Source organism: Mustela nivalis (genome assembly GCF_964662115.1).
Source record: "Mustela nivalis genome assembly, chromosome: 4".
Lineage (NCBI taxonomy): Eukaryota > Metazoa > Chordata > Mammalia > Carnivora > Mustelidae > Mustela > Mustela nivalis.
The window spans coordinates 103,664,285-103,691,189 of record NC_139023.1 but is presented as its reverse complement, the minus strand read 5'-3'; the positions used below and the strand labels follow the sequence as shown (position 1 = coordinate 103,691,189).

The following is a 26,905-nucleotide window of genomic DNA, read 5'->3' as shown; positions in this document are numbered from 1 at the left end:
TTCTTTTTTTTTTTTTTAACTATTTTTGTTAACATATAATGTGTCATTAATCCCAGGGGTACAGGTCTGTGACTCGTCAGGCTTACACACTTTACAGCACTCACCATCTCACATACCCTCCCCAATGTCCATAACCCAACCGCCCTCTTCATACTCCCTCTCCCCCCAGAAACCCTCAGTTTGTTTTGTGAGATTAAGAGTCTCTTATGGTTTGTCTCCCTCCTGATCCCATCTTGTTTCATTTAATCTGTTCCTACCCTCCAAACCCCCATGTTGCTTCTCAACCTCTACATATCAGGGAGATCATATGATAGTTGTCTTTCTCTGATTGACTTATTTCGCTAAGCATAATACCCTCTAGTTCCATCCACGTTGTCACAAATGGCAAGATTTCATTTCTTTTGATGGCTGCATAGTATTCCAACACACACACACACACACACACACACACACATATATGCCACATTTCTTTATCCATTCGTCTGTTGACGGACATCTAGGTTCTTTCCATAGTTTGGCTATTGTGGACATTTCTGCTATAAACATTAGGGTGCATGTGCCCCTTTGGATCCCTACATTTGTATCTTTAGGGTAAATACCTAGTAGTGCAATTAGCAAAGTATTTTCTACCTACTCTCTGTTTCTCCCTCTGCCTGCAAGGTACACACATTTTATAGAGTAGAAACCTGAGTTCCAGAGAACCTCTCTAATTTTCCCTGAGTCACAAATCCTTCATAGAATTTTAAATACACTCTGTGCCTTACAAAGCTTATTATGAAGATTATGCTAATAAAAACAATAAGTTGCACCTAGTATATTAGATTTTTGGAGCAGCTTATTTATATGAGAAAATTACTTCCAGTAGTAGGAAATGAAACAAAAAAAAATGGTTAGAAAAAAAGGGAGACCATGAAAATTTTCTTTTCATAGATTTTTTATATGTAATTATACCAATTAAAAAGAATAATAAGTAACTAAAATAAATATTACAGTATACAAGTGAAAAAAATAATGGACTGATATTTTTAAATTACATTAATGTGTTTTTTTGCAAAGGAAACCTAGGTAGTCTGTTATATACACTGATTGTTATGGACTGAATATTTATGTTACCTCTCCCTTCCCAAGTTCATATGTCAAAATCCTAATGACCTGTGCGGCTGTACTTGGAATTTGGAAGAAGTTATGATGAAATGAAGTCATGAGGTGAGGCCTTGATATGATAGGATTAGTAGTGTTCTTGTAAGAAGAGACATTGGAGAGTTTACTTTCTCTCCTTTTCTGGGCACACACAGAGGAAGGCCTTGTGAGGACAGAAGATAATCATCTACAAGTCAGGAAGAGAATCCAAAAACTGAATCAGCCAGACACTTGATTTCTCTCCACTTTCCAAAACTGTGAGAAAATGAATTTCTGTTGCTTGCGTCATCCTGTCTGTGATATTTTGTTATGGCAGTCTGAGTAGCCTGAGAAGACTAACACACCAATATATTAGTCTGTTACAGTAATGAATACTTAACTTTACAGTTTTTGTTATTAACACTTAACTATGGAAAATTTGTTAGTTGTTTTGTCAAACTTGATTTTCTCTATATAATCTTATCTAATAGACTGTGTTACCAAATTTGCCAATCTATCTTTGCTCACAATAACAGAACACTTCTTATTCATTTTAATTTAAAATTTTATCACACAAAGGGACAGATATAAAACCAGAAAAACATCATAAATGTAAGTTTGGTCTTCGAATTAACTTTCATGTAGAATTTGCATTATTGTATTCAGCATGAAAGTTAATATGGAGAATCCCCAGTCACCTGGGCACTTATTTAAAACTTAGACCGCCAGAAGTTTTCTGAGGAAAGGAGTGTTTATTACTGACATTATTTAGAATTACTGGCTTACTGTGGTAATAATCAAATTAACTTTAAATCTGTTTTATTGCTGTTTTTTTTTAAACATCTAGTGTAACTAATGAGAAATTCAGTGCCAATATGATTTTAATAATTTAGGTGATTCTTTAAACGTTCTTTCTGAAATTTTTAATTCATCCTTCATCCATGATATTCATATATTTTATTATAAAATTTCTAAGGTTGGATTTCTTACTATCCATCTTGAGTATAACTCTGAAAATCTTTTCAAGATGAAAATCTATTTTTTTAACAGCTGTATAAATGTTCCTACAGTAATATTTTTCCCTTTTTCATTATGTCTGCTGCTTATTCTAAAATTCATTTTAGATATACGTTGCATCTTGTTGATGTATTCCCCATGTCCCTTACCGTTTTTCTCATATCTTGTAAATGTATTAGTTTTAATTGCCCAAAATGTATTATTTGTTTCATGATTAATTTTACATGTAATATACTTTTAAGTGTAGAGTACATTTCTCTCTGTGAAATTTGTTTTCTTACAAAGTTGGTGATTTTCAGATGGGTGCTTCATATCTGAGAAAGCTCACTCACCACAATGTCTACTGCTGCCTGCTTCCCATGATCCTCAAGGGGGTAGAGATATGCCATTCAGCATGTTGTCCTATGGATATGGGGATATCTGCTCTTCCTCGGAATCAGTTACTGCAGGTCTGGTACTACTCTGATCTCTGTTTTGGGCATTAATAGCTTCTGCTTTAGTCTCCAAAGATGTGTGCTTTATACAGCATCTGAATTTGCCGATTTTCTATCTATCACAGTTAATTTTTAGTGTCAACTTGACTAGGCTATCAGGCTCCCAGAGTAATGTTTGACATTACTCTGGGAGTTTCTGTGAAAGTGTTTTGGATGAGTTTAACACTGAAACTGATGAGGTAAGTAGAGTCGATTTCCCTTCCGAATGTGGGTGAGTCTTGTTTTGTCAGTTGAGCTCATGATCAAAACAAAAAGCTGACCTTCCCCCACATAAGAGGGAATTTCTTCCTGACTGCCTTCCTACTGAAAGATCAGTTTTTTTCTGCTTTTAGACTGAACCAAAGCAGTGGCTGATTCTGGGTCTCAGGCTCTGGCTTTCAGACTAAAACTATACCACGGGCTCTCCTGTATTTCCAACTTGCTTACTGCAGATCATGGGACTTCTCAGCCTCCATAATCATATGAACCAATTCCAATTTATTCACACACACACACACATGTATTTTACATCCTTTCAGTTCTGCTTCTTTAGAGAACCCTGAATAAATATACTGTCTAATAACTCAAAATGTCTGTTAGGGAAAGCATGAATCCTTCTGTCTAATGTGATTATAAGTTGTCTCCTTATTCGTTTTCCTCTTGCATGTCCTATTCTTTGTGTTTTCCTTCCTTTTTATTTTAAAATTTTATTTTTTATCAAAAAATAATTTTCTTAAAATTACCATATTTTTAAAATTTAAATTCAATTCAAAATTTAATTCAATTTAATTTAAATCGAATATATTGCAGCATTAGTTTCATATGTAGAGTTCAATAATTCATCAGTTGCATATACCACCCGGTGCTCATCATATCATATGCACTTAATGCCCACCACCCAGTTACCCCATCTCCCTAACCACCTCCTCTCCAGCATCTTTAGTTTATTTCCTGTAGTTAAGAGTCTCTCATGGCTTTTCTCCCTCTCTGATGGCTTCCCATTCCATTTTCCCTCCTTTGCCCCATGATCCTCTGCCCTGTTTCTTATATTCCACATATGAATGAAACCATATGAAAATTTTCTTTCTCTGATTGACATACTTTGCTCAGCATAATACTCTCCAGTTCTATCTCCGTCGTGCAAATGGTAAGTATTCATCCTTTCTGATGGCTGAGTAATATTCCTATGTACATGTACCACATCTTCTTTATCCATTCATCTTTTGATGGACATCTAGGTTCTTTCCAAAGTATGGCTTTTATAGACATTGCTGCTATGAACATTGGGGTGTAGCTACCCTTCAGATCAATACATTTAGATCTTTGGGGTGAATATCTAGTAGGGGTATTGCTGGGTCACTAAGTAGCTCTATTTTTTTTTTAATTTTTAAATTTTTTATTTTTTATAAACATATAATATATTTTTATCCCCATGGGTACAGGTCTGTGAATCACCAGGTTTACACACTTCACAGCACTCACCAAAGCACATCCCCTCCCCAATGTCCATAATCTCACCCCCTTCTCCCAATCCCCCTCCCCCCAGCAACCCTCATTGTATTTTGTGAGATTAAGAGTCACTTATGGTTTGTCTCCCTCCCAATCCCATCTTGTTGCATTTATTCTTCTCTTACCCCCTTAAGCCCCCATGTTGCATCATCACTTCCTCATATCAGGGAGATCATATGATAGTTGTCTTTCTCTGCTTGACTTATTTCGCTAAGCATGATACGCTCTAGTTCCATCCATGTTGTCGCAAATGGCAAGATTTCATTTCTTTTGATGGCTGCATAGTATTCCATTGTGTATATATACCACATCATCTTTATCCATTCATCTGTTGATGGACATCTAGGTTCTTTCCATAGTTTGGCTATTGTGGACATTGCTGCTATAAACATTCGGGTGCACATGCCCCTTCGGATCACTACGTTTGTATCTTTAGGGTAAATACCCAGTAGTGCTATTGCTGGGTCATAGGGTAGTTCTATTTTCAACATTTTGAGGAACCTCCAAGTTGTTTTCCAGAGAGGTTGCACCAGCTTTCATTCCCACCAACAGTGTAGGACTCAATTTTTAACTTCTTGAGGAGTCTCCATACTGTATTCCAGGGTGGCTATACCAGCTTCCATTCCCACCATCAGTGTAAGAGGGTTCCCCTTTTTCTGCATCCTGGACAACATTTACATACAGCATTGTATCAGTTTTTAGATGTACCACCTAGAGATTTGATATTTATATACAGTACAGAATGGTCACCATCGTAAATCTAGTTACCATCTGTTGCCATACGAAGTTGTTACAATATTATTGACCATACTCCCGGTGCTATGCATTATATACCCATGTCTTTCTTACCTTATAACTGGAAGATTGTTCTGCTTAATCTCTTTCATGTGTTTTGTCCATCCCCCCCCATCCCCACTTCCCCTCTGGCAGTGATCAGTTTGTTTTTTCTATCTATGAGTCTTTTGTTTTTGTTGTTCTTTTCATTTGTTTTGTTTTTTAGACTTCATATATGAAATACAGTCATACAATATTTTCTTTCTCTGACTTATTTACCTTAACATAATACATTTTAGATCCACTCATGTTCTCTCAAATGTCAGGATTTCATTATTGTTTTGTAGCTGAGTAATATTCTATTGTATTCCCTATATATGCCACATCTTCTTTATGCATTCATCTATTTAAAAAAATATTTAATTTATTTATTGGAGAGAGAGAGATAGAAAGAGAGAGAACAAGCAGGGGGAGAGAGAAGCAGCCTCCCCACTGAGCAAGGAGCCTGGTGTGGGACTCGACCTAGACCCTGGGATCATGACCTCAGCTGAAGGCAGACACTTAACTGACCGAGCCACCCAGCTATCCCTACACATCCATCTATTGATGGACACTTGTACTGCTTCCCTGTCTTGGCTATTGCAAATAATGCTGTAATGAACATAGAAGTACCTGTGTCTTTTCAAATTAGTATTTTTTTTTTTCAGATAAATGCTTAGAAGTAGAACTTCTGGATTTTTATGGTGGTTCTATTTTTAATTTTTTGAAGAACTTCCATACTGTTTTCCATAGACTCTGTACCAATTTACATCCCCATCAATAGTGGATGAGGGTTCCTTTTTCTACACATCCTCTCTAACACTTATTATTTCTTATCTTTTTGTTATTAGCCATTCTTACAGGTATGAGTGTTATATCACTTTGGATTTGATCTGCATTTCCCTGATGATGAGTGATGTTGAGCATCTCTTCATGTATCTGTTGGCCAATCTGTATGTCTTCTTTAGAAAAATGTCTGCTAAGGCTGCTTTTAAATTCTTTGGAGGCAAGACATTTCCTTTGCTCTATTGTCTTCTCTTGTAAAGTCTCTGATAATAATAGTAGATAACATTAGTTGAGTACATTAGAGTTAATGCATATTTAATCATTGTGATGAATAGTTCAACTTAATAAAATGGGAATACCCAAAATGCCTTTTCCTACTTGTTTTATGGTCTTTTCTGTCCAAGATTTTCTTTCTGGTCTAGAGGACTTGGGGCTGACTGTTCAAATTCTTTAAACTATTAGCTCAACAAATCAAGTTGGGATTGCACATGATGCAGGGGAAGAATGCCTGGGGGGAAATGGAGGTCTTCCTGGCTTATTTCACTGTGTATTTAATCCAAGTCTTATGGCTCATTTCACTGTCTTCATGGTGACTCCCCCTACTCTTGGTTGTAGCATCAAAATATCTCACACTGGTAAAAGTAGTCATATTGTTTTCCTATAGGCTACAAGTTACTATTATGGTTAGTCATTTAGGAAAATTTGCCTGTTGTGAATAGAACAAAAAGAATTATTTTACTTTTATTTATTTTAAATTAAAAAATTTTTACTAAATTTTTTTTTAAAAAGACATTTATTTATTTGAGAGAGAGGGTGAGGAAAAGGGGCAGAGGGAGAGGGAGAGAGAGAGAATCCCAAGCAGACTTTCTGCTGATCCTGCAGCCTAATGTGAGGCTTGATCCCATGATACTGAGATTGTGACCTGAGCTAGAATTAAGAGTCAGATGCTTAATTAACCAAGCCACTCAGGCATCCCAAGAATTATTTTACTTTTATACAGATACTAAAGGGAAATTGCTTTAAATTTTCCCTTTCCAGCCTTATTTTATTATGAAAATAAAAGATATGTAAACCCTTTCCTTTATTTTCTGTTATTTTATTTATTAAATACATGACCTTAATAGATACTTGGTAATTCAGTTGTTTTCCATATAATTTTACTCAAAGAAACCCTGCCCATGAGTATAAAAGTAGTTTGCTCTACTTAGTCTCCTCTATCCTACAGGGTCCCATCTGTGGTTTTAACAATAGGGATGATTAATTCTATAAAGAGTGGTTTAATCTGCAAAGCAGAACCAGGAACTGAGCCAGAGAGTGGCCATATGCTCTGAGATGTCTCTACAACACAGACATGTTTTCCAGAGAACATTTCTATTATCTGCTGAAATATGGTCTAGAAGCTCCTGTTCTAAGTGGTTCTGGAGGGCTATGGTAATAAATTAGATGGTTGTAAACTTGGAATAAAAATGATCCAGGTTAGGCATTCATAGTGCCTATTAGATATCATGAAAGAGGGGTATTTCTTACAAAGAGAAAATCTTTCTGCCTCCTGAATAATTTGTTAAGTTTTTCTTTTTTCTTTTTTTTTCTTTTTGAAAGATTTTACTTATTTGACAGAGAGAGTGACAGCAAGAGAGGGAACACAAGCAGGGGGAGTGGAAGAGGGGAAGCCGGCCTCCTGCTGAACAGGGAGCCTGATGTGGGGTTCAATTCCAGGACCCTGGGATCATGACCAGAGATGAAGGCAGACACTTAATGACTGAGCCACCCAGGCACCCCATTTGTTAATTTTGTTATTTGGAATTTCTTTTCTTCTTAATTTTTATTGTTACCATATCACTGTGACTGTCAATATTATTTGCAGAGGTATCTTAGCAATATAGAACAGCATCAGATTTGAAATTATTATTTCCACCATTTATGAATCATGTGATGTGGGAAATAGCTTATCAGTTTCTTCATTTGTAAAACCGTCCTTCCCAGGGTGGTTATGGAGACCAAACAAGACAATGTATGTGAAAGAATCTGGCACAAAGATCAAATCATTGTGGAATCAGAAAGGCAATGTTTGGCTGTAAGATTTCCCTAAGTCTTTAGAACATGTATATTTACACCTGCCTGATGTATTATTTTTAAGTTATTTGGTGTTTAAAAGTCACAGGTAAAAACTCACATATGTTTGATAGAAGAAGGATTAGCAAGTATATTTTAAACTTTAAAAAACAACTTTAACTAACTAAAACAATGCAATTATATTTCAGATGTTCCTGAAACTAATATGGACAAAGTGATTTATTTAGTGTTAAATTTATTGAAGACATTTAGAGATAATATGTGTCAGTGACTGTTTTTATTATTAAGGAATTTTTTTTTGTGAAAACAGGAGAAAAAGAGGCTTGATTTGATTATAAAATAATTAAAAACAGGATAGACATATCAGTATCACCGATTATGTTCTCAATTCTTCCCAAATTAACTGTCTCTTATATGACAGTACCTCTATTTTACTCTTGGCTTTATTTATGCTCTAATGTCATAGATCATTAGTTGTGAAAATAAAGTAAATATTACTATAAACCCCCATTAACCATTAATATAATCTTCATACTGCTTTAGTTTAAAATAATTCTAAAATTATAATAGTCACTGCTTATTTATAAATTTTATTTAAATAAAATATTTTTAATTTAATGGGATTAAGGAGTGATTTCATTAGTTTCATGTTAGGAAATAAGAAAAAAATTTGCCAAGATTCTTGAACTTCTGTCATTTAATAAGGAGCCAATTTAGTTATTGTGTCTTTTAGACATATCCCAACGCCAGTCCCACTGCCATTGATTGGTCATTGATTTGTCTTCTCATTGGTCCTTTACCTTGACTATTTAAAATGTAACTTTAGGGGTGCCAGTGCCTCAGTGGGTTAAGCTTCTGCCTTTGGCTCAGGTCATGATCCTGAGGTCCTGGGATCGAGCCCGGCAACAGGCTCTCTGCTCAGCAGGGAGCCTGCTTCCCCCTCTCTCTCTGCCTGCCTCTCTGCCTACTTGTGATCTCTCTCTGTCAAATAAATAAATAAAATCTTTTTTAAAAAATGTAACTTTATTATTTTCTAATCATGCAGTCTTTTATGCTCCATAGTATAACAAGTCATTTCAAAAAGTATGGGGAGTTAGAGAGGAGAAGGGATTTGGGGGAAATTGGAAGGGGAGGTGAACCATGAGAGGCTATGGACTCTGAAAAACAATCTGAGGGGTTCGAAGCAGCGGGGGGTGGGAGGTTGGGGGAACCAGGTGGTGGGTATTAGAGAGGGCACAGATTGCATGGAGTATTGAGTGTGGTGCAAAAATAATGAGTACTGTTACGCTGAAAATAAAAAAAAATAGTAAAAAAAAAGTGAGATCATATCGATTTTTCCTTTAATACCATTTTATGGTTTCTAATACCTAGAAGAAAAAGTTTAAATTATCTAGTATTGTGTTGAAAAAAAGCCTTTAGCAATGCCCCCAACTTTCACCGCTGATATGCCCCCAGCACACAGTATCTAGTGCACTTAAGGTGCTTAGTGCATTTTTGATGAATAAATGAATGAACATCCCATTTTAGGCTCCCTACCCTTTACCCTATTCCCACACTCAAATCTTGCACTGCTTTACACATGTATTGCTCTTTCCTTCCTCTGTTCCAACTGCATTTGGGCCTGCAGAAAAGGCTTCACTAAAATGGAATAAAGAGGTTTCATCCGTGAGACTCATAAGAATGAGTAGAGGCCATAATCAAGTGCAGAAGGATGGTTGGCATAGTTACATATTACAAAACAAGAGACTCATATAGGCGCTGATGAAAGTATCTGAACGTTTATCACTAGAGTTTTATCCTAATCCTGTCCTTATTGTTGATTAATTTTATCGCTCTGGAAGAGCAAACTCAATAAATGCAATAATACTGCATTGTAATGATGAAATGAAATTATTTCTCTCACAGGAGAAATCTTACCGAGGGCAGTCAACCATATGTATGACATTTTGAGAGCCTTGGTTTTTTTTCATGTATAGTATATAGTGATAGGATCAAAGTAATTAAATGCAATAAAAGTAAAGGGAGATGAAAATATTGTGATGCCCCCTTATCCACAGTTTTGCTTTTGTGATTTCAGCTACTTGGAGTCAACCATGGCCTGGAAGCAGATGATCTCTTAATATGTTGTATCCTAACAATACATCACAACACCCATGTCATTCACCTCACTTCATCTCATCACTTTGGTGTTTTATCTCACACCATCACAAGAAAGGTGAGTATAGTAGTACAATAAGGTATTTTGAGGGAGACCACATTCACATTTTTTTTTGTTATAGTGTATTTTTTGTTAGAGTATATTTATTACAACATATTGTTATAATTGTTCCATTTTGTTTTTAGCTATTGTTACTTTCTTATTGTGCCTAACTTATAAGTTAAACTTTGTCAGATGTATTTATGTATGGGAAAAGAAATGTATATAGCATTTGGTATTCTCCATGATTTCCAGCGTCCATTGGGATCTTGCAACATATCACCTGTGGATAAGGGGGCAGATTACTGTAATAATTCCAATGGGTATTTTGGAATAACATATTTATGTTTACTGAATGAGTTCCTCTTGGAAGATATTTTTGGAAATTTTTGTTTTCTTTTTAGTTAGAAAAGGACAAGACCATAAAATAAATTATAATCTGAGGAAGACAAAATAAGGAATACAGAATACACCCATATGTCCATAGTGCAAAACAAAATAATAATTAAAAAACACCCAAAAGCAAAAACAACTCTCATGCAGGAAGGAGCAATAAAAATGAAACAAAAGAAAAGTAACAAATTTTATGAATGGAACTTGAAAGGGACAACTTGGGACAAAATGGAAAAAGGCTTACTGGTTATGACTGGCTATAAAGTTGCAGTGATGCACCAAAATCTTCATATAGAAGAAGAGGACATTCAAGAACCCAGCAATTGCACTATTGGGTATTTACCCTAAAGATACAAACGTAGTGATCCAAAGGGGCACGTGCACCTGAATGTTTATAGCAGCAATGTCCACAATAGCCAAACTATGGAGAGAACCTAGATGTCCATCAACAGATGAATGGATCAAGATGATGTGGTATATATACACAATGGAATACTATGCAGCCATCAAAAGAAATGAAATCTTGCCATTTGCGACAACATGGATGGAACTAGAGCATATCATGCTTAGCAAAATAAGTCAAGCAAAGAAAGACAACTATCATATGATCTCCCTGATATGAGGAAGTGGTGATGCAACATGGGGGCCTAAGTGGGTAGGAGAAGAATAAATGAAACAAGTTGGGATTGGGAGGGAGACAAACCATAAGTGACTCTTAATCTCACAAAACAAAATGAGGGTTGCTGGGGGGAGGGGGATTGGGAGAAGGGGGTGGGATTATGGACATTGGGGAGGGTATGTGCTTTGGTGAGTGCTGTGAAGTGTGTAAACCTGGTGATTCACAGACCTGTACCCCTGGGGATAAAAATATATGTTTATAAAAAATAAAAAATTAATTTAAAAAAAAGAATGTGACATATTAAGGGCTTGGATTACCACTTTTTAAATGAATATTAATAAAAGGTAAAAACCAGGTATATACATTACTTAAGAGAAAAACCAAGGTCTACTTAGCTGAATAATTTAGAAAAAGCTTAGTCAAAACTTGTGGCAGAGGGATGGCTCAGCAACATTTTCCTGGGCAGAGGAAGGTACAGGTTCCCTGATCCCAAACCACACTGAGAAATGGATCATTGCACATGGTAAGGTCTGACTGGAATCTGGTCTGGAAGCGTAACAGTCTCTAAATCCAGATGATAGAGCAGGCTCGCATATAACCTCGTCTTATACTTGCTAGAGACTACCTCCTGGTGCAGCATAATGATCTCTGAGTGTACACAACATAGTATAATTACAGGGTAGAGTATATTTAGGAATCAAGAATATCCTCACCTATGATAGATTTTCCATGTTGGTAGATCCTGGTTCCAAGTACATTTCTCAGCTCCATGCTGCAGACTCAGATCCATCCCACCATAAATACCTGGGAAACCAGTGGAAAGATCTCTGACGAGCTATAAGCTTTTCTGCAATGCCTCAGGGGAAGATGGTTTTAAAAGGGAACTTGAATGAGCACTGGGTGTTTGATGAATCACTGAATTCTATCTACTCCAGAAACTAATACTGCACTACATATTAACTAACAAAATTTAAATTTAAAAAAATTGATGAGGAACTCTGAAACAATAAATAAATAAATAAATAAATATAAAAACTTGAAGAAATGGGGATGTGGGCACTAATAATTTTAGAAGGTGCATGCATAGCACTTAACTATGAGTCTGGCACTGTTTGGTATGCTTTGTATGTGCTAATTTGCTTACTGATGCTACACCTTGATCCATTACTATCCCCATTTTCCAAATGGAGAACTGGGATACAAAGAGGTTGATTAAATGAAACCCAGGTCACTCAGCTAGTGAGTGATGAAGCCATTACTTGAATTCAGGAAGATTGGCAGCAGATACTGTCCCTAACCATTTTGCTGAGCCGCCTCTCTAGGGCAACTAACCACTCAGTGCTTTTTTCTTACTGTGTCCTTTATTCTTTTTTACATTTAAAGAGACTGAGAGATGGAGAGGTTAAATGCAAAGTCCCAATAAGTTAAGGAATTGGGATTTTTTTGAACCTATGGCTGTTAGATTCTGTTGACAGTGCTATACCTTGTTCTGATTTTGAGGAGTACAACCTGTAAGGTTTTACAAGTGAGATAAACATAACACCAGGCGAGGTAGGCACAAGGCAAGATTTATTAAAGGTGTTCTTGGGTGAGGTTCTGTGACTCCGGAGAGGAGTCGGGGAAGTCACACTGGGAGGGGGTTGAGTGGGTCTTTTAAAATCTGGGTTAAGATAGGGAATAGGTTCACAGCCATATAAGGTATGGTATTCGGGGATTGGACGGTTGGGGGAGTCCTGATGTTCCGGTTTCTTGCATAGGTATCGGGTTACTTCTGGAGACATGACCTGGGCATATATCCTTATGGCGCGAGAGTCAAAGGTTAGGAAAGGGGGTTGCCTGGAAGATGGTGGCCCAGTGGTCATTTTTATTTTTTCTCCTGTATTCCCAGAGTCGCTGACCCAACATTCTGACCTTTTTGGTGTAATAGGGGCGGTGATTCAGATCTGACTACTTCCTGCTGGGAAGGGACATCATTATAGGGTCCTTTGGATGTGGGTAGGCGGGTATAGGGACGCAGGAGGAGTTGGTTGACAGTGACCCTGGAAACCTCATGGATGCAATCCTGAATGAAGTGAAGAACACAAGGGGAGATTAGTAATGAGAGGCAAAGGAGAATGAGAGGACTTAGGATCAGGAGGAGCCAGGTCATTAAGGGGGAGAGCCACCATTGAGAGGGGGTAGTTTCAGGGAAGTGCTGGCCATGGAGGTAGTTGAAGATTTTTGCCAGGGCATTGATATTGGTTTTGACTATACCGGATTCACTGATATAATAGCAGCATTCTTCATTGAGGAATACACAGGTTTCTCCCTTGTCTGTGGTGAGTAGGTCCAGGGCTCATCAATTCTGTAGGGCTACCTGGGCCACTGAGGTAATCTATTGTTGTAGGGATGCCAAGGATTCGGTTGAGGCCTCCACGGCTGTTCGGAGCTGTTCAGATAAATCTCGGGTAGCATCTATGGATTGAGCTAGGGCCCTGGTGCCCAGCCCGGTGGCCACTAGGGAAGACGCCAAGGAGACCTCAATAACCAGGGGAAGAAACACAGCCCTTTTCTGTCACAGGAGGGGGTGGAGAGGACGGCCATTTCTGCTAGGGCTGGCACTTTCTGGGCTGGCAATCTGTAGTGACCAGCTGACTAGACCATGTGGTGTCCCCATGAGTTTAAGTTTTCACTAGGAAGAAGCACCCCCTGAACCCGGGTGTGATAGAGGAGTGGCTAGGGAGGGTTAGGAGGATGGGAGAGTGAGGAGAAAAAGTGCGGGAAATCTGCAACCTCATGGGCCCCAGGATTTGGGAAGTCCAGCCATCCTGTGGTGGAGTTTGCTTTATGCTGGAGATAGGTACTCATGGGTGGTGCTCCAGAAGTTTTGCTGTGGTGGGAGTTGTAAGAATAACAGTATGGGGACTGGTCCACTGGGGCTGTAAGGATTTTGGGTGAAATTTTTGTAGGAGAACTTGGTTCCTAGGATTTAGGGCCTGGGGGAAGTTTCCATCTGGGCTGTTGGGGGCAGGGATGGTTGTATCTGCAGGAGCCCTTAGGAGGGCTCATAAGAGGGTCAGATAGGGCAGATAAGATAGGAGGGCTAGGGGAGAGGCAGGTAGGTTGTGATTGAGTAGGAAGGGCCCGCCGTACAGGAGCTCAAAGGGGCTGAGTCCTGACTGGCCACAAGGAGAGGCCCTAAGGTGGGTGAGAGCTAGTGGAAGAAGGGTTGGCCAAGAGAGGTGGGTTTCAAGAGTGAGTTTGGTGGGTTGTTCCTTGAGGGGACTGTTGGCCCTCTCATTCTTACCCAAGGATTCAGGGTGATAGGGGATATGGGGTTTCCAGGTGATGTTAAGGCTCTCGGAGATTTGTTGTGTGATGCTGGAGATGAAGGCTGGTAGGGGTTGAGGGAGTCCAAATCTCTGGATGATGTGCTCAGTGGGGACTGTGGTGACCATGTCTGCTGCTTCCCTAGCAGTGGGGAATGCCTCAATCCAGCCTGTGAAGGTGTCCACAAGAGTTAGCAGGTATCTGAAGGTTTTGTGTAGAGGTATGTGAGTGAAGTCAAGTTGCCAGTCCTTGCGTGGCTGATGCCCGTGGAGGTGGTGGGTGGGTCCCAGTCTGTGGAGGTCGCCCTGGGCATTGACCACAGAACAGGTTCTGCAGGCCTGGTTTACCTCCTTAATGGTCTTTCGGAGGAGGGGAGGTGAAAGAGAGGTTGGAGAAATTGGTATAGGGCCTTTGGACTGATGTGGAGAGACTGGTGAATGTCAGTAATGAGGGTTTGGATTAGGCTGTTCAGGAGGGCAGTTTTGTCCTGGACATAATAACATCCCTTGTCACCCAACCTGCCATCTAATGTTTTGAGGGCCCGAGTCTCCTCATCAGTGTATGAGGGACTGTGGTGAGTGTTGAGAAACAGGAGAGGGGCTGGGGAAGAGTTTAAGGCCATCTGTCAGGCAATAGAGTTAGTCTTGCTGTTCCCTAAAGAGATGGGGTCCTTGGATGCCCAATGGCCATGGCAGTGGACAAGATCCACCTCAGTAGGGTAATTGAGAGCCTCGAGGAGTTTGGCAATGAAAGGCCCATTGACTATGGGGGTTCTCTTGGTCGTGAGAAATCCCCTTTCTCGCCAGAGGACAGAGCAAGTGTGGGTAATAAGGAAAGCATATTTGGAGTCAATATAAAGAGTGACCCATTGGCCCTCATAAGTGAAGGGTCCTGGTGAGAGCCATGAATTCTGCCTTTTGAGAAGTAGTCCTGATAGGAAGGGGGGCTGCTTCTATGACAGCATCCAGGGTGACCACTGCATAGGCCACTTGTTGCTGTCTATCTGGCGCTATGAGGGAGCTCCCATCCACGAACAGAGTGAGATCAGAGTCAGGCAGCAGCTGGTCCGAAAGTCCTGGATGGGAAAGAGAGACTTCTTCCAGGAATTGAGAGCAGGAGTGGGAAGGAGTGGGGGTAGACGAAGGTGTCGGCAAGAGAGTGGTGGGATTTAGGCGAGGGGAGACAGAGAGTGTGACCTGGGGGTTTCTATGAACAGCAGGTGGTAGAGTTGGAGACAGGAAGGAGTGAGTTGTGCCAAGGTTTTGTGGCTGACTAAGTCCATCTGTCGATGGGGGGAGAAGACTCTGAGGGGCTGTCCTAAGGTAAGTTTGAGGGCTTCCTTTGTAAGAGAAGTGGCTGCCACTAGGGTCCTGAGGCAGGGCTGCCATCCCTGGGCAGTGACATCTAGTTGCTTGGAGAGTTAATGGGGATAAGGAGACCCTGCTGCCGGAGGTGATCGATGATTGGCTTAAGTCCTCACAGGTGGGTTGCTCCTATAGGTCTGGAAATGTCCCATACCTGCTGGTCTCTGGAGGGGAGACAGTCCGGGATAGAGGACGAGTCAGAGGGAAGTAGAGGGAGGATGAGGTGAGCAGAAGTCGAGGGAGAGGGAGAGAGATGAATGGTGGCCTGAAGTTTGTGGAAGATGTCCCTGCCTATTAAGGGAACAGGGCAGGAAGAGATAATGAGGAAGGAGTGAGAAGGCGAACCCATCTAGGCTGCATGTAAGGGGTGGGCTGGCCTTTGGAGTGGAGGAAGTACCATCAACTCCTGTAACTGCAACTGGGGAGGGACGAGTAGGACCCGAGTAGGAAGGCAGGACAGAATAGGTAGCCCCCGTGTCCAACAGAAAGGAAATGGACTTACCCAATACCTGGAGTGTGACCCTGGGCTCGGCATGGGTGAGAGCGGTGTCCAAGTCTGGGCTCCGTCAGTCATCCTCCAATCTGAGAAGTTGTAAGGCAAAACTTACCATCTCAGGGTCTCCCCCACGTGGAGACACCGGGAATCCCCCGAGGCTGGGGCAGTCCGATTTCTAGTGGCCCATCATGCAGCATTGAGAGCACAGCCTAGTAAGCGCTTTTGGATTGGGGCATTGATGGGCCCAGTGTCCCTTGGCCCTGCACTTGAGACAGGCCCCCGGAGGGACGCAGTTAGGTGCTCCCTTCTCTTGTCCCCAGAACCTGCCTGCCTCAGGGCTGCTACCAGGCTTGGGTCTGCGGTTGGACCTTCTATTGGAGTCTGGCTTGGCGCTTAAGTTCTGCTGCCTCCTCTCGGGAGTTAAAGACTTTAAATGCCATTTTCTCCAGATCAGAAATGGGAGTTTGAGGATCTTCCTCTGCTTTCTTTATTTTTTTTCCGAATGTCGGTAGCTGACTGAGAAATAAAGTGGGTAGCTAAAACAGTCACCCCTGCCAGAGAGGCCAGGTCTAGGCAAGTGTATTGAGTCAGCACCTCAGTAAGTCGGTTAAGAAACATGGCCAAGTTTTCACTGGGTTCCTGAATGGCTTCCCTTCATAAACCATCTACAACTTTAAAGCATGGGGACAGGACCCATGGACAGGAGAGATGCTGTCCTGATATTCTGAGGAATGGCTGATTATATACACAGGAGTGGGTAGGTGAGGACAAAGTGGGTGTTCAGAAGGGCTATCAGGGTAAAGAAGACTGTCAGGAAATTGGAGGCCTGGTTATTATCAAGCCAAGGCTGTTTTTCCCTCTAATGAGGTATTAACATGAAGACAATTGGGAGTTTCCTGGTGGAATGTTACATTCCTGCTATCAAACATCCTTGTCAGTAAGTTTTAGGTTTAGAAGAAATTTAACTTTATTTCCATTTCCTTCTGCCTCAGCCTCCTTCAGTTTTATGGAGGGGAGGGCGATGTTAGGGCTTGAGGAACTGAATTACTTGTCTCTGGAAGTTGGGCTGTTAATAAGATAGTATTTTTTTTGTTGTAAATCAGTAGGACCTTTGTAAACTGAGGGAGACTCCTGTCTTGCAGGATTGTGATTTCGGCAAGTTAACTATTTTTCTTTCTTTTAGGGCAGCCAGAAGTGCCTGGGGAATGCCATACATGTTACCTGGGTGGGGGGGAGAGAGGGGGTATAAGGTGCCAGCTTTTGCTTTGTTTTCAGCTAGCCTTCTGCTCCCTCATCAATTTGACCTTCAGTAAACTTTGAAGTTGCACAACTGCTGATAACTTTGTCAGGAGATGGGATAGGAGTGGGGAGGGGGTGGAGTAGATGAGGGCACCAGTTCAGAAAGCCTGAACATAAGGGACAGTGGCCCATCTGCCTTGTGTTTGCTGAGGTTATTTAGGTCCATGAGAATCTGTAATTAAACGTGCCTTCCAGGGTCCATTTGGACTGATTGTCTAATCGGTATTGTGGCCAAGCAACAGTACAGTAATGTTGCTTTTGCACGTTCTGGTCCAGTTCCAGGGTTTTATGATGGGCCAACAGTCCTAAAACACCCCAGGGATGTTTTAGGGTCAAATTTGGATTGGCAGGTCCCTATGATCCATTGCCGGGCAACCTGAGGGCTGAAGGAAAGCGTCCCCTCATCCACCACTGGGTTGCAGAAAAACTGTGTTGACTGCCATAGAGGTTAGGATGACTCCCAGCTTCTCCGAGTCACCGAGGTCACCTGGTGCCTGGTGAGGTCCGCCCTGACAGGGCCACGATTAGGGCAGGGCTTTCTGGAGGGAGGTGTGGAAATGGGGGGAACTCACCAGGGCTTCAGAAGTGGCGCTCGGAAAGGCAGGTCCCGGTACGGATAGGGAGAGGAGAGAGCCTACCCACCAGGGTGGGGGCTCAATCTCCTCCTGGTTTCAGCACCAAATGTAAGGTTTTACAGGCGAGATAAACATGACACCAGGCGAGGTAGGCACAAGGCAAGGTTTATTAAAGGTGCTCTGGATGGAGCTTCTGTGACTCTGGAGAGGAGTCAGGGAAGTCGCGCCGGGAGATTGTCGATTGGGTCTTTTATCTGGGTTAAGATAGGGAATAGGTTCACAGCCATTTTAGGTTCGGTATTCAGGGATTGGAGGGTTGGGGGAGTCCTAATGTTCTGGTTTCTTGCATAGGTATCGGGTTACTTCTGGAGACCTGACCTGGGCATACATCCATATGGCGGGAGAGTTAAGGGTTAGGAAAGGGGGGGGGGGGCTGGAAGATGGTGGCCCGGTGGTCATTTCTATTGTTTCTTCTGTATTCCCGGAGCAGCCGACCCAACACAACCTATGCTGAATTTTTCTGCAAATTGGCAAATAGTCAAAGAAAAGGGCAAATGAACTTTTTTGTTTGTGGCCCTGTTAATGGCACAGACCCACATTTTCCTAAACTTGAATCCTTTTGGGGAGAAAGTTTCATTTTCAGAGAAATAATAAATTATTACATATATGTGATGTATCAATTTTATACTCAAAATTAAACACAAGATAATATATGAATGAGTGCTTGTTTTAAAAAAGTGCCAATGATTTATATATAAAGAGTACATAAGTGAAATGTTTCCTATTTCTTCGCTTCATATTGTTATATAACCTTAAAAATAATATATCTTTTAAGGTAAATACATCCAAAATCTACTTAACAGTTTCTTTTGTCTGAATATTATTCTGTTACATGTACATTACATTTGTTTACTGTATCCTTATTTTTCTTAAATTGTCAAATTTTTAAATGTTGGTGAACATGATAGCTGCTGACATCAATGTTTATCTTTTATATGAATTCTCTTAATAGTTCAAATAAAGTTTCAGTTGATTCTTTTGGATTTCCTAATTAGAAATTCCTATCAACTGCAAAAAGTGACAGTAATTTTTTTTTTCTTTTCATATATCTCTGATTTGGGCAGTATTGGATAGAGGTAAAAAGCAGGGTTCTGGTAGTAGTCTTTCTGGGCATGAATCTCAGCTCGGCCTTTTAATAGTTTTGTGACCTGGAACAAATTACTCAACTTCAATGTGCCTCATGTTCTTCAAATATAGAGTGGATGTAGAAATAGAGCCTAAAGGATAGGATTCTTGTGAAATGCTGGGATTAGGTTCTTGCTTTAGGTTTTTACTCAGCTAAGTATTCAGACTAATTATTATTTGATGTATAATAGTGTAGACTGACTTTTTCATGTAGTTTAATGGGTAAAGTATGAAATTGAGTATCAGGAGCGGAACAATTTCAGAGTGTTTAGGAGAATGGGCACTATTATCAGGCAAATCTATGTTTAATTCAAAGCTTCAAATACCTTGATTAGTCTGACTTTGGGTATTTTATATGGTTTTTCTGAGCATCAGGTGTTTTTTTCTTAATATGTAAAATGGGAATAAGAATAACATCTTTCAGTTTTTTGTGAGAATCACTTAATACGTATAAAATACCACATTGTTTAGCATTTAATGAAGACTCAAAAAAGATAATTATTTATTCCAAACTAGCTGATTGATGTTAGAAATGTCTCTAAATTTTTCAGACCTAAGTCTTAATCTGTAAATAGAAGTGGAATATACGATTTTCTCTAAGTTCTTTCCAGGTCTAAAATAGAAATTCAACCTATGATAGACCATACACAAGTCATAAGACAACTTGTACACTGTAATTTATAGGGAAGCAATTGTCCATGTAACTAAATGTTCCTTAAGATGTTGGTACACAAGATCCTTAGTTTAGACCTATGAGGACAGGCAGAACATTGTTTAGATAATCTGGCACAATATCACTATGGGAAATTCAGGATGGAATTTAGTATAATCTTCTTTTTGGTTGAAGGGAAGTTAGATGCATCAATAGCATTTGCCATAAATGGGAAAGATAGTTGCAAAGTTATTTAATTTGTTGGCCTGGTAACAATCCCAGTACAAAACATAGCACTGAGCTAGAGTAAGTGGTTCATCAATCATTTTGCCTGAATAATTAATTTGATCTTTTAAAAAAAAATTTAATATTTTACAAATGACTCAAGATCACAAGTGCTTTTAGGGAGTGACTTTCTTACTAACTTATTTTTTACTCAGAACATTTTAGTGTGCTATTTTGAACACACTAGATTATTAATGTATCTTTATTAAATTAATGAATGATAATGTATTTGAGGACTCACTGACTACTTTTCATGATTTTCTCCACACTGATTTCTACAAACTAGGTAATTTCAGTCAGGGTTAGGCTACTGAAAGGCTTTGATATAGCTGAAGAGATATGAATTGGGAAAGAAAACATATGACCTTGCCAAAGGATTGTTGAATAATAATTGCCTGAATTACCTTCCTATCCTTAAATAACTCAGTAATATCCTTCCCTAAATTATCCATATATTGGGATTGTATTTCCTATTTCTTTTCTAAGAAGGAGCTGAATTCATTGGTTTTGTTCTTCGAACTGTAATCTGACAATCACATATCCCCTGACTACTGAACTACTAAAAGTTAGTATCTTCTTTTTTGTCTCCAAGTTTATTATCTGTTCTTTTATTCTCAGGAAACTTTAACCAAAGCAACTACACCTGTTCTGGTTTCTATCAAATAATTCACAATTTCAAACAAACATTAGCGAACTCTATAGAATTGACTGAGTTTAGAAATTACCCACCATTAATGTTATACTCTCTATTGTTACTCAAAGTGTGAGGATCTTACTTACCCACCCACAGCACTCCTTCCAGTCACAAACAGGTTTCCTGAGAATTCTTTTATCTTATCTTTGTTTTTTAAGAGAGAGAGAGAGAGAGTGCGCATGTGCATGTGCATGAGTGAGTGGTGGGCAGAAAGTGAGGGAGAGAGATTCCCAAGCAGGCTCCACACCCAGCACAGAGCCCAAAGCAGGGCTTGATCCCACAACCCTGAGATTATGACCTGAGCCAAAATTAAGAGCCCAACTGACTGAGCCACCCAGGCATCCCTTTCTTAGAATTCCTATGAATACACTTTTGCTGATTTTATTTTAATATGATTGAATCTGGGAATGCCTTGGTGGCTTAGTCGGTTAAGCATTTGACTTGATTTGGGCTCACATCATAATCTCAGAATCGTGAGATGGGGCCCCCAGCCGGGCTCGCTCTCAGCAGGGATTCTGCTTGAGATTCTTTCTCTCCCTCTGCCAACCCCTGACTCCGGCATATTCACACTCTTTCTAAAATAATAAATAAATAAATATTTTAAAAAATGGATCTGCAAAGTCTTATTTTAGAATAAAGCAATAATAATTTTACAGGAGACAATCTATTAGGAGGCAAACATTTTCTCCCCCCCCCCCAAGAAAAGTTATCTCAGTGTTGCCAAATCTCCTGACTTCTGGAAAGAATCAAGTGAACAAACACATGCAAAAACAGCTATAACTTGGAAGCTCTGTCCAATTGTAAAGCAGTAGGCCCATCCGGCAGGCAGATAAATCATACATTTTTTTTTTTTTTTTTTTTTACAGAGAGAAATCACAAGTAGATGGAGAGGCAGGCAGAGAGAGAGGGAGAGGGAAGCAGGCTCCCTGCTGAGCAGAGAGCCCGATGCGGGACTCGATCCCAGGACCCTGAGATCATGACCTGAGCCGAAGGCAGCGGCTTAACCCACTGAGCCACCCAGGCGCCCCCATACATTTTTCTATTAGAGACTCTTCTATCAACAACCATACTGAGGCCTGCTCTTTCTAATTTCTTTTTGTTCTTGTTGGTATAAAGAATACATGCCGAGCAGGTTTAAGAATTCTATTTCAACTGAAAACTAAGGGAGCTTGATTTCTGATTAAATTTCAACTAGTCAGCTTGAGTGATAGATTCCATTTTTTATTCTTTCCCACCTTCTCTGATATATGTAGTGACTATAGAATAATTCACATAGACGGTGAAAGTGTAGCATTTAGATAAACACCTCACTGATAAAATATTTAGAGAGGTAAGATAATTTAAAATTTTCTTGTGTAATTTTGCTGTGGTAGGCAGAATGATGGCCTCCCCAAAGATGTTCACATGATAATCCCTAGAATCTATGAGTGTGTTACATTATATGGCAAAGAAGAATTAAGGCTGCAGGTAGAATTACACTTGGGTTGCTAATCAGCTGACCTTATACTGGATTATCTGGGTGGGCCCAATCTCCTCTCAAGTGTCCTTAAAATGTGAAAGAGAGAGACAGAAGAGTTGGTGTCCCAGTGTAGTGATGTGATGTCAGAATGACTCAACCAGCCATTTCTTGCTTTGAAGAAGGAAGGGGGGTCATGAAATGAGAAATGCAAATGATTCCTAGAAACTGGGCAAGGGAATGGATTCTCTCCTAGAGCCTCCAGAAAGAATACACCAATTTTAGTCCAATTGAGTCTCATTTTTGATTTCTGACTTTTAAAGCCATAAAATAATAAATCTGTGCTTTTTTTAAAAAGATTTTATTTATTTATTTGACAGACAAAGATCACAGGCAGGCAAAGAGGTAGGCACAGAGAGAGGAGAAAGCAGGCTCACTGCTGAGCAGACAGCCCAATGCAGGGCTTGATCCCAGGACCCTGGGATCATGACTTCAGCTGAAGGCAGAGGCTTTAATCCACTGAGCCACCCAGGCACCCCAAGTCTGTCTTATTAAGGCACTAAATTTGTGGTAATTTATTACAACAGAAATAGGAAACTAATGAATTTGCCTCAGAGATTTTGTTTAACTCTTGACTAAATAACATAAATTATTTATACCTGAAATCCAGATATAAATTTATATTTTCAGACTCTTTAAGTACAGTATTTCTGTTTTTTTTTTTTTTTTGCACTAATAAAAAACACTGCTTGTATTACAGAAACTCCTACCCTCTGGCCTCTTTGTTTGTTTGGTTGGTTTTTGCTTGGTTTATTTTTTGAAAAATGTATTTTACTTTCTTCTCAATTCCTTTGAAATTTCATAGCTAGTTCTCTGACATTCTTATATTTTTTCCTTCAGCTCTGAACAGAAAGTCTCACATTTGGATTGCCCTTTATTCCATCTTCTTATTTATTCTTAGCAAAGCTTTTGGCATATTAATGAAATCTAACTAAAATGTAGTTCCTCCTTTAAAAATATTTTAATTGTGATAAAATATGCACAACATAAAATTTATCACCTTAGTGATAGTTCTTAGTGTTAACTATTTTTTTTTTAAATTTTATTTATATGTTTCACAGAGAGAGACACAGCAAGGAAGGGAACACAAGCAGGGGGAGTAGAAGAAGGAGAATCAGGCTTTCTGCCAAGCAGGGAGCCCAGTGTAGGACTCAATCCCAGGACCCAGGATCATGACTTGAGCCAAAGGCAGATGCTTAACAACTGAGCCACCCAGGTGCCCCTGAGTTTTAACTACTTTTTCAAGTGCATAGTTCTTAGTGTTAACTACTCACATTGTTGTGCCACCCATCTCTAGAACTCTTTTCAAAAGAGTTGCAAAACCGCACCTGTATCCAGTAAACAATGACTCCCTGTCCAGTCTCCTGCCCCGAGCCTCTGGCAGCCAGCATTCTGTAGCAATGCCTTCTTTTTGAAGTGTTCCTTGATTACTCAAATCAAGAGATTTCTTCCTCTGTGCAATTCCAGCAGAGTGTTTAATTTCATTAGAAATTAAACTACCACAATAAACTAAGTAGAAATTAAACTACTCTCATAAACTACCACATTGTGGTGTTATTTTGATAGAACCTGTTTTGTTTTTTTTCTGTTTTATGCACTAGATGCACTCTCCTTTCTGTGCCCCGGGTAGCTATCTCATAGGGACCGGACAGTTTCTACAGTCTCCTTTGCTCTTGGGCCTCCAGTGGAGGCTTGAGTAAGAGATTAGAATGAGAAAGGAGAGTGAGTGAGACATTGGCTCTCTGCTTCTTTGACAGAGAGAGCGAGAGAGCAAGAGAGAGAGAGAGAGATCACAAGTAGGCAGAGATGGAGGCAGAGAGAGTGGGGGGCGGGGAGCAGGCTCCCCACTGAGCAGAGAGCCTCATGCGGGGCTCAATCCCAGGACCCTAAGATCATGAACTGAGCCAAAGGCAGAGGCTTAACCCTCTGAGCCACTGAGGTGCCCCATATCATTAGTTTTTGATGTAATGTTCAATGATTCATTAGTCGCATTTAATACCCAGTGCAATGTCCACAACAGCTAAACTGTGGAAGGAGCTGAGATGTTCAACAGATGAGTGGATAAAGAAGGTGTGATTCAAATATACAATGGCATATTATTACTCAGCCATCAGAAAGGATGAATACCTACTATTTATTACTCAGCCATCAGAAAGGATGAATACCTACTATTTACGTCGACATGGATGGAACTGGAGGGTATTATGCGAAGTGAAATAAGTCAAGCAGAGAAAGACAATTAGCACCATCTTTTGATTTCTCTACACCCTGTACAGACTTTCATAAATAATCTTTTATAACTCAGCTGTGGTGAGCTGCCTGTTTCTTGCTGGGACCATGACTTTTCAAACTGTCTGAAAATGTCTTTATCATACTTGTTTTGCTCTACCTCTGTTCCTGTCCTTGGACCACTGTCCCTGTTTTACTTTCTAATAAAGAGAGGAAAGTGTATTAGAAAAACGCCCCCCCCCCCAAACTGTAGGTAATGGCATTATGTTTTACCCTTCAAAGTCTTTAGACAAACTGAGAGAATTTTTTCTATAGGGACGTATGCAGCTCTTATCTTCCTCTTTTTAAAAATTTTTATTTATTTTTTTTAAATTTCTTTTCAGTGTTCCAGAATTCATTGTTTATGCACCACACCCAGTGCTCCATGCAATATGTGCCTCCATAATATCTTCCTCTTTTTAAAAATGACCTGTCATAAGGTTTTTTTTTTTTTAAATAAAATGTGTTTTCTGTCTTTTAGCTACTTTTCTCAGTACAATTTTCACAGTCAGTTCTTTAAGTAGCCTTTCTGAAAAGACATTATTATATGCTTTTCTTTTTTAGGAGGTATTGTTCTCAGAAAGTGAAATTCTTAAGGATTGTATGTCCATGAGATTTGATAATTAAAACTTTATTTAGGCAAGAATGATGCAGAATGGATTCCCAGACAACTTTTCTAAGAATTTTATGACTTTCATTTTAAACATTTTTTTTTTCTTTCCCCCCTACAAAGATACAAGTTCCCTCAACAATATGGTCTGTTTTTCTGTTTCTGTATTTCCCTCTTCCTTTTGGATTTGCTAATAAGGCCCAGAGGACTGTGGTGCTGTGAGAACGCCTTCCTCTGTGTGGGCTGGTGCTCGTTGCAGGGCTGTCAATTGCTGCGATCCCCGGGAGGCTCCTAAAACACTTAGGATATAGGACAGTTTTTCACTTGGTTCAAAATAGTTCAGGTTCTCATTAGGACCTTCCTGGCCCTTCATGTTTAAGCCCTGGATGGAATCCCAGTTCCTTTTGTCTGGGAACGCCAAAGATGTTGTTCTACTCTTGGTGGCAGAGTTCACCGAGTTTTGTTTATGCAGCGCATGTGTGCACATGCGCACACAGGGCTGGTATGAGAACTGTGGGTGAGCTTGTAGACGGTCATTGTCAGCGTTTCGCCCTAAGTAGCCATTTAGTCAAATACACAGCATCTCTGTTAAAAAATTATACTTTTCAGTCATCCCTGTTTTTAGACAATATCTGGAATGACAGGATAGAAAGGTAGAAAATGAACCAGAAGAAACGGTCTTCTAATGTGATATTTAAGGCAGTGTTTTCTTGAGCAAAAAATTCATTTCCTGAATTGCTTTTCAAGACAATGCACTGACTATTTAACAAAAACATTAACTTTTATCCTAATTCCTTAGAAAACCAGAAGACCTGAGGCTTCTATTAGAAGATATGATAGGTTGGGAAATTTGAAACATCTCCCTGTAAGTGTATACAAATTCACTGCCTTATGAGCTAAGCATAAATATGGGTTGTTGATTAAATATGCTAATTAGACATGAGTAGTTTTTACTTTTTATCTGTTCTGGCTCTATTTTCTAAATTTATTTTATTTTATCTTTTAACAAGTGACTCAACACATTTGTCAATACTGATTGCAAAATTACTCAGAGCTAGTACTAGACAGGTAATGAGTTAATTTAGAGGGTTTAATCTTTTTTAATTGAGATGTAGAGATGTATACACATTTCTTAGTGTGCAGTGCAGTAGATTTTTAAAAAGATGTAAGATATACGCTTATATCCTAAGCATATAGTTCAATGAATTTTAAAAATATCTCACAAAACAAACTGAGGGTTGCTGGGGGGAGGGGGTTTGGGAGAAGGGGGTGGGATTATGGACATTGGGGAGGGTATGTGCTTTGGTGAGTGCTGTGAAGTGTGTAAACCTGGTGATTCACAGACCTGTACCCCTGGGGATAAAAATATATGTTTATAAAAAATAAAAAATTAAAAAAAATGTATGAATTATGTGATCACTAACTAGATTAAGATATGAAAGACTTCTGGCTCCTTAGAAACTTCCTCATGTCACTGTCAACTCAATAAGACTACCACCACAAGGCAACTACTTTTCTGACTTCTAAAACCAGACATTAATTTTTATAATATTTGAAATCCAAATAAATGTAAATATACCATATAAATTCTTTTATGCCTGACTTCTTTCTGTAAACATTATGTCTATGACATTGATTCATGTTATTACATAT

General features: G+C 39.6%; 1 protein-coding gene across 12 annotated transcripts in view; it reads left to right on the top strand.

Moving 5' to 3' along the window:
* LOC309863817 (uncharacterized protein) overlaps nucleotides 1-26,905 on the top strand; it is a 120,738-nt gene that overhangs the window by 26,900 nt on the left and 66,933 nt on the right. For 9 of the 12 annotated variants that reach the window (XR_014311268.1, XR_014311269.1, XR_014311271.1 and 6 more), the window contains 5 exons: nucleotides 1,129-1,206; nucleotides 1,296-1,397; nucleotides 2,436-2,585; nucleotides 9,868-10,005; nucleotides 26,052-26,117. Coding sequence is in view for 3 of the 12 variants with exons in the window: in XM_082728999.1 (XP_082585125.1) it covers nucleotides 2,436-2,585; nucleotides 9,868-10,005; nucleotides 26,052-26,117 (354 nt within the window). In the remaining 9 variants the exon portion in view is untranslated. Of the gene's footprint in view, nucleotides 1-1,128; nucleotides 1,207-1,295; nucleotides 1,398-2,435; nucleotides 2,586-9,867; nucleotides 10,006-10,391; nucleotides 10,651-26,051; nucleotides 26,118-26,905 lie in introns of those variants that run through there. The other 3 variants (XR_014311270.1, XR_014311275.1, XR_014311276.1) reach the window with 2 other exon arrangements.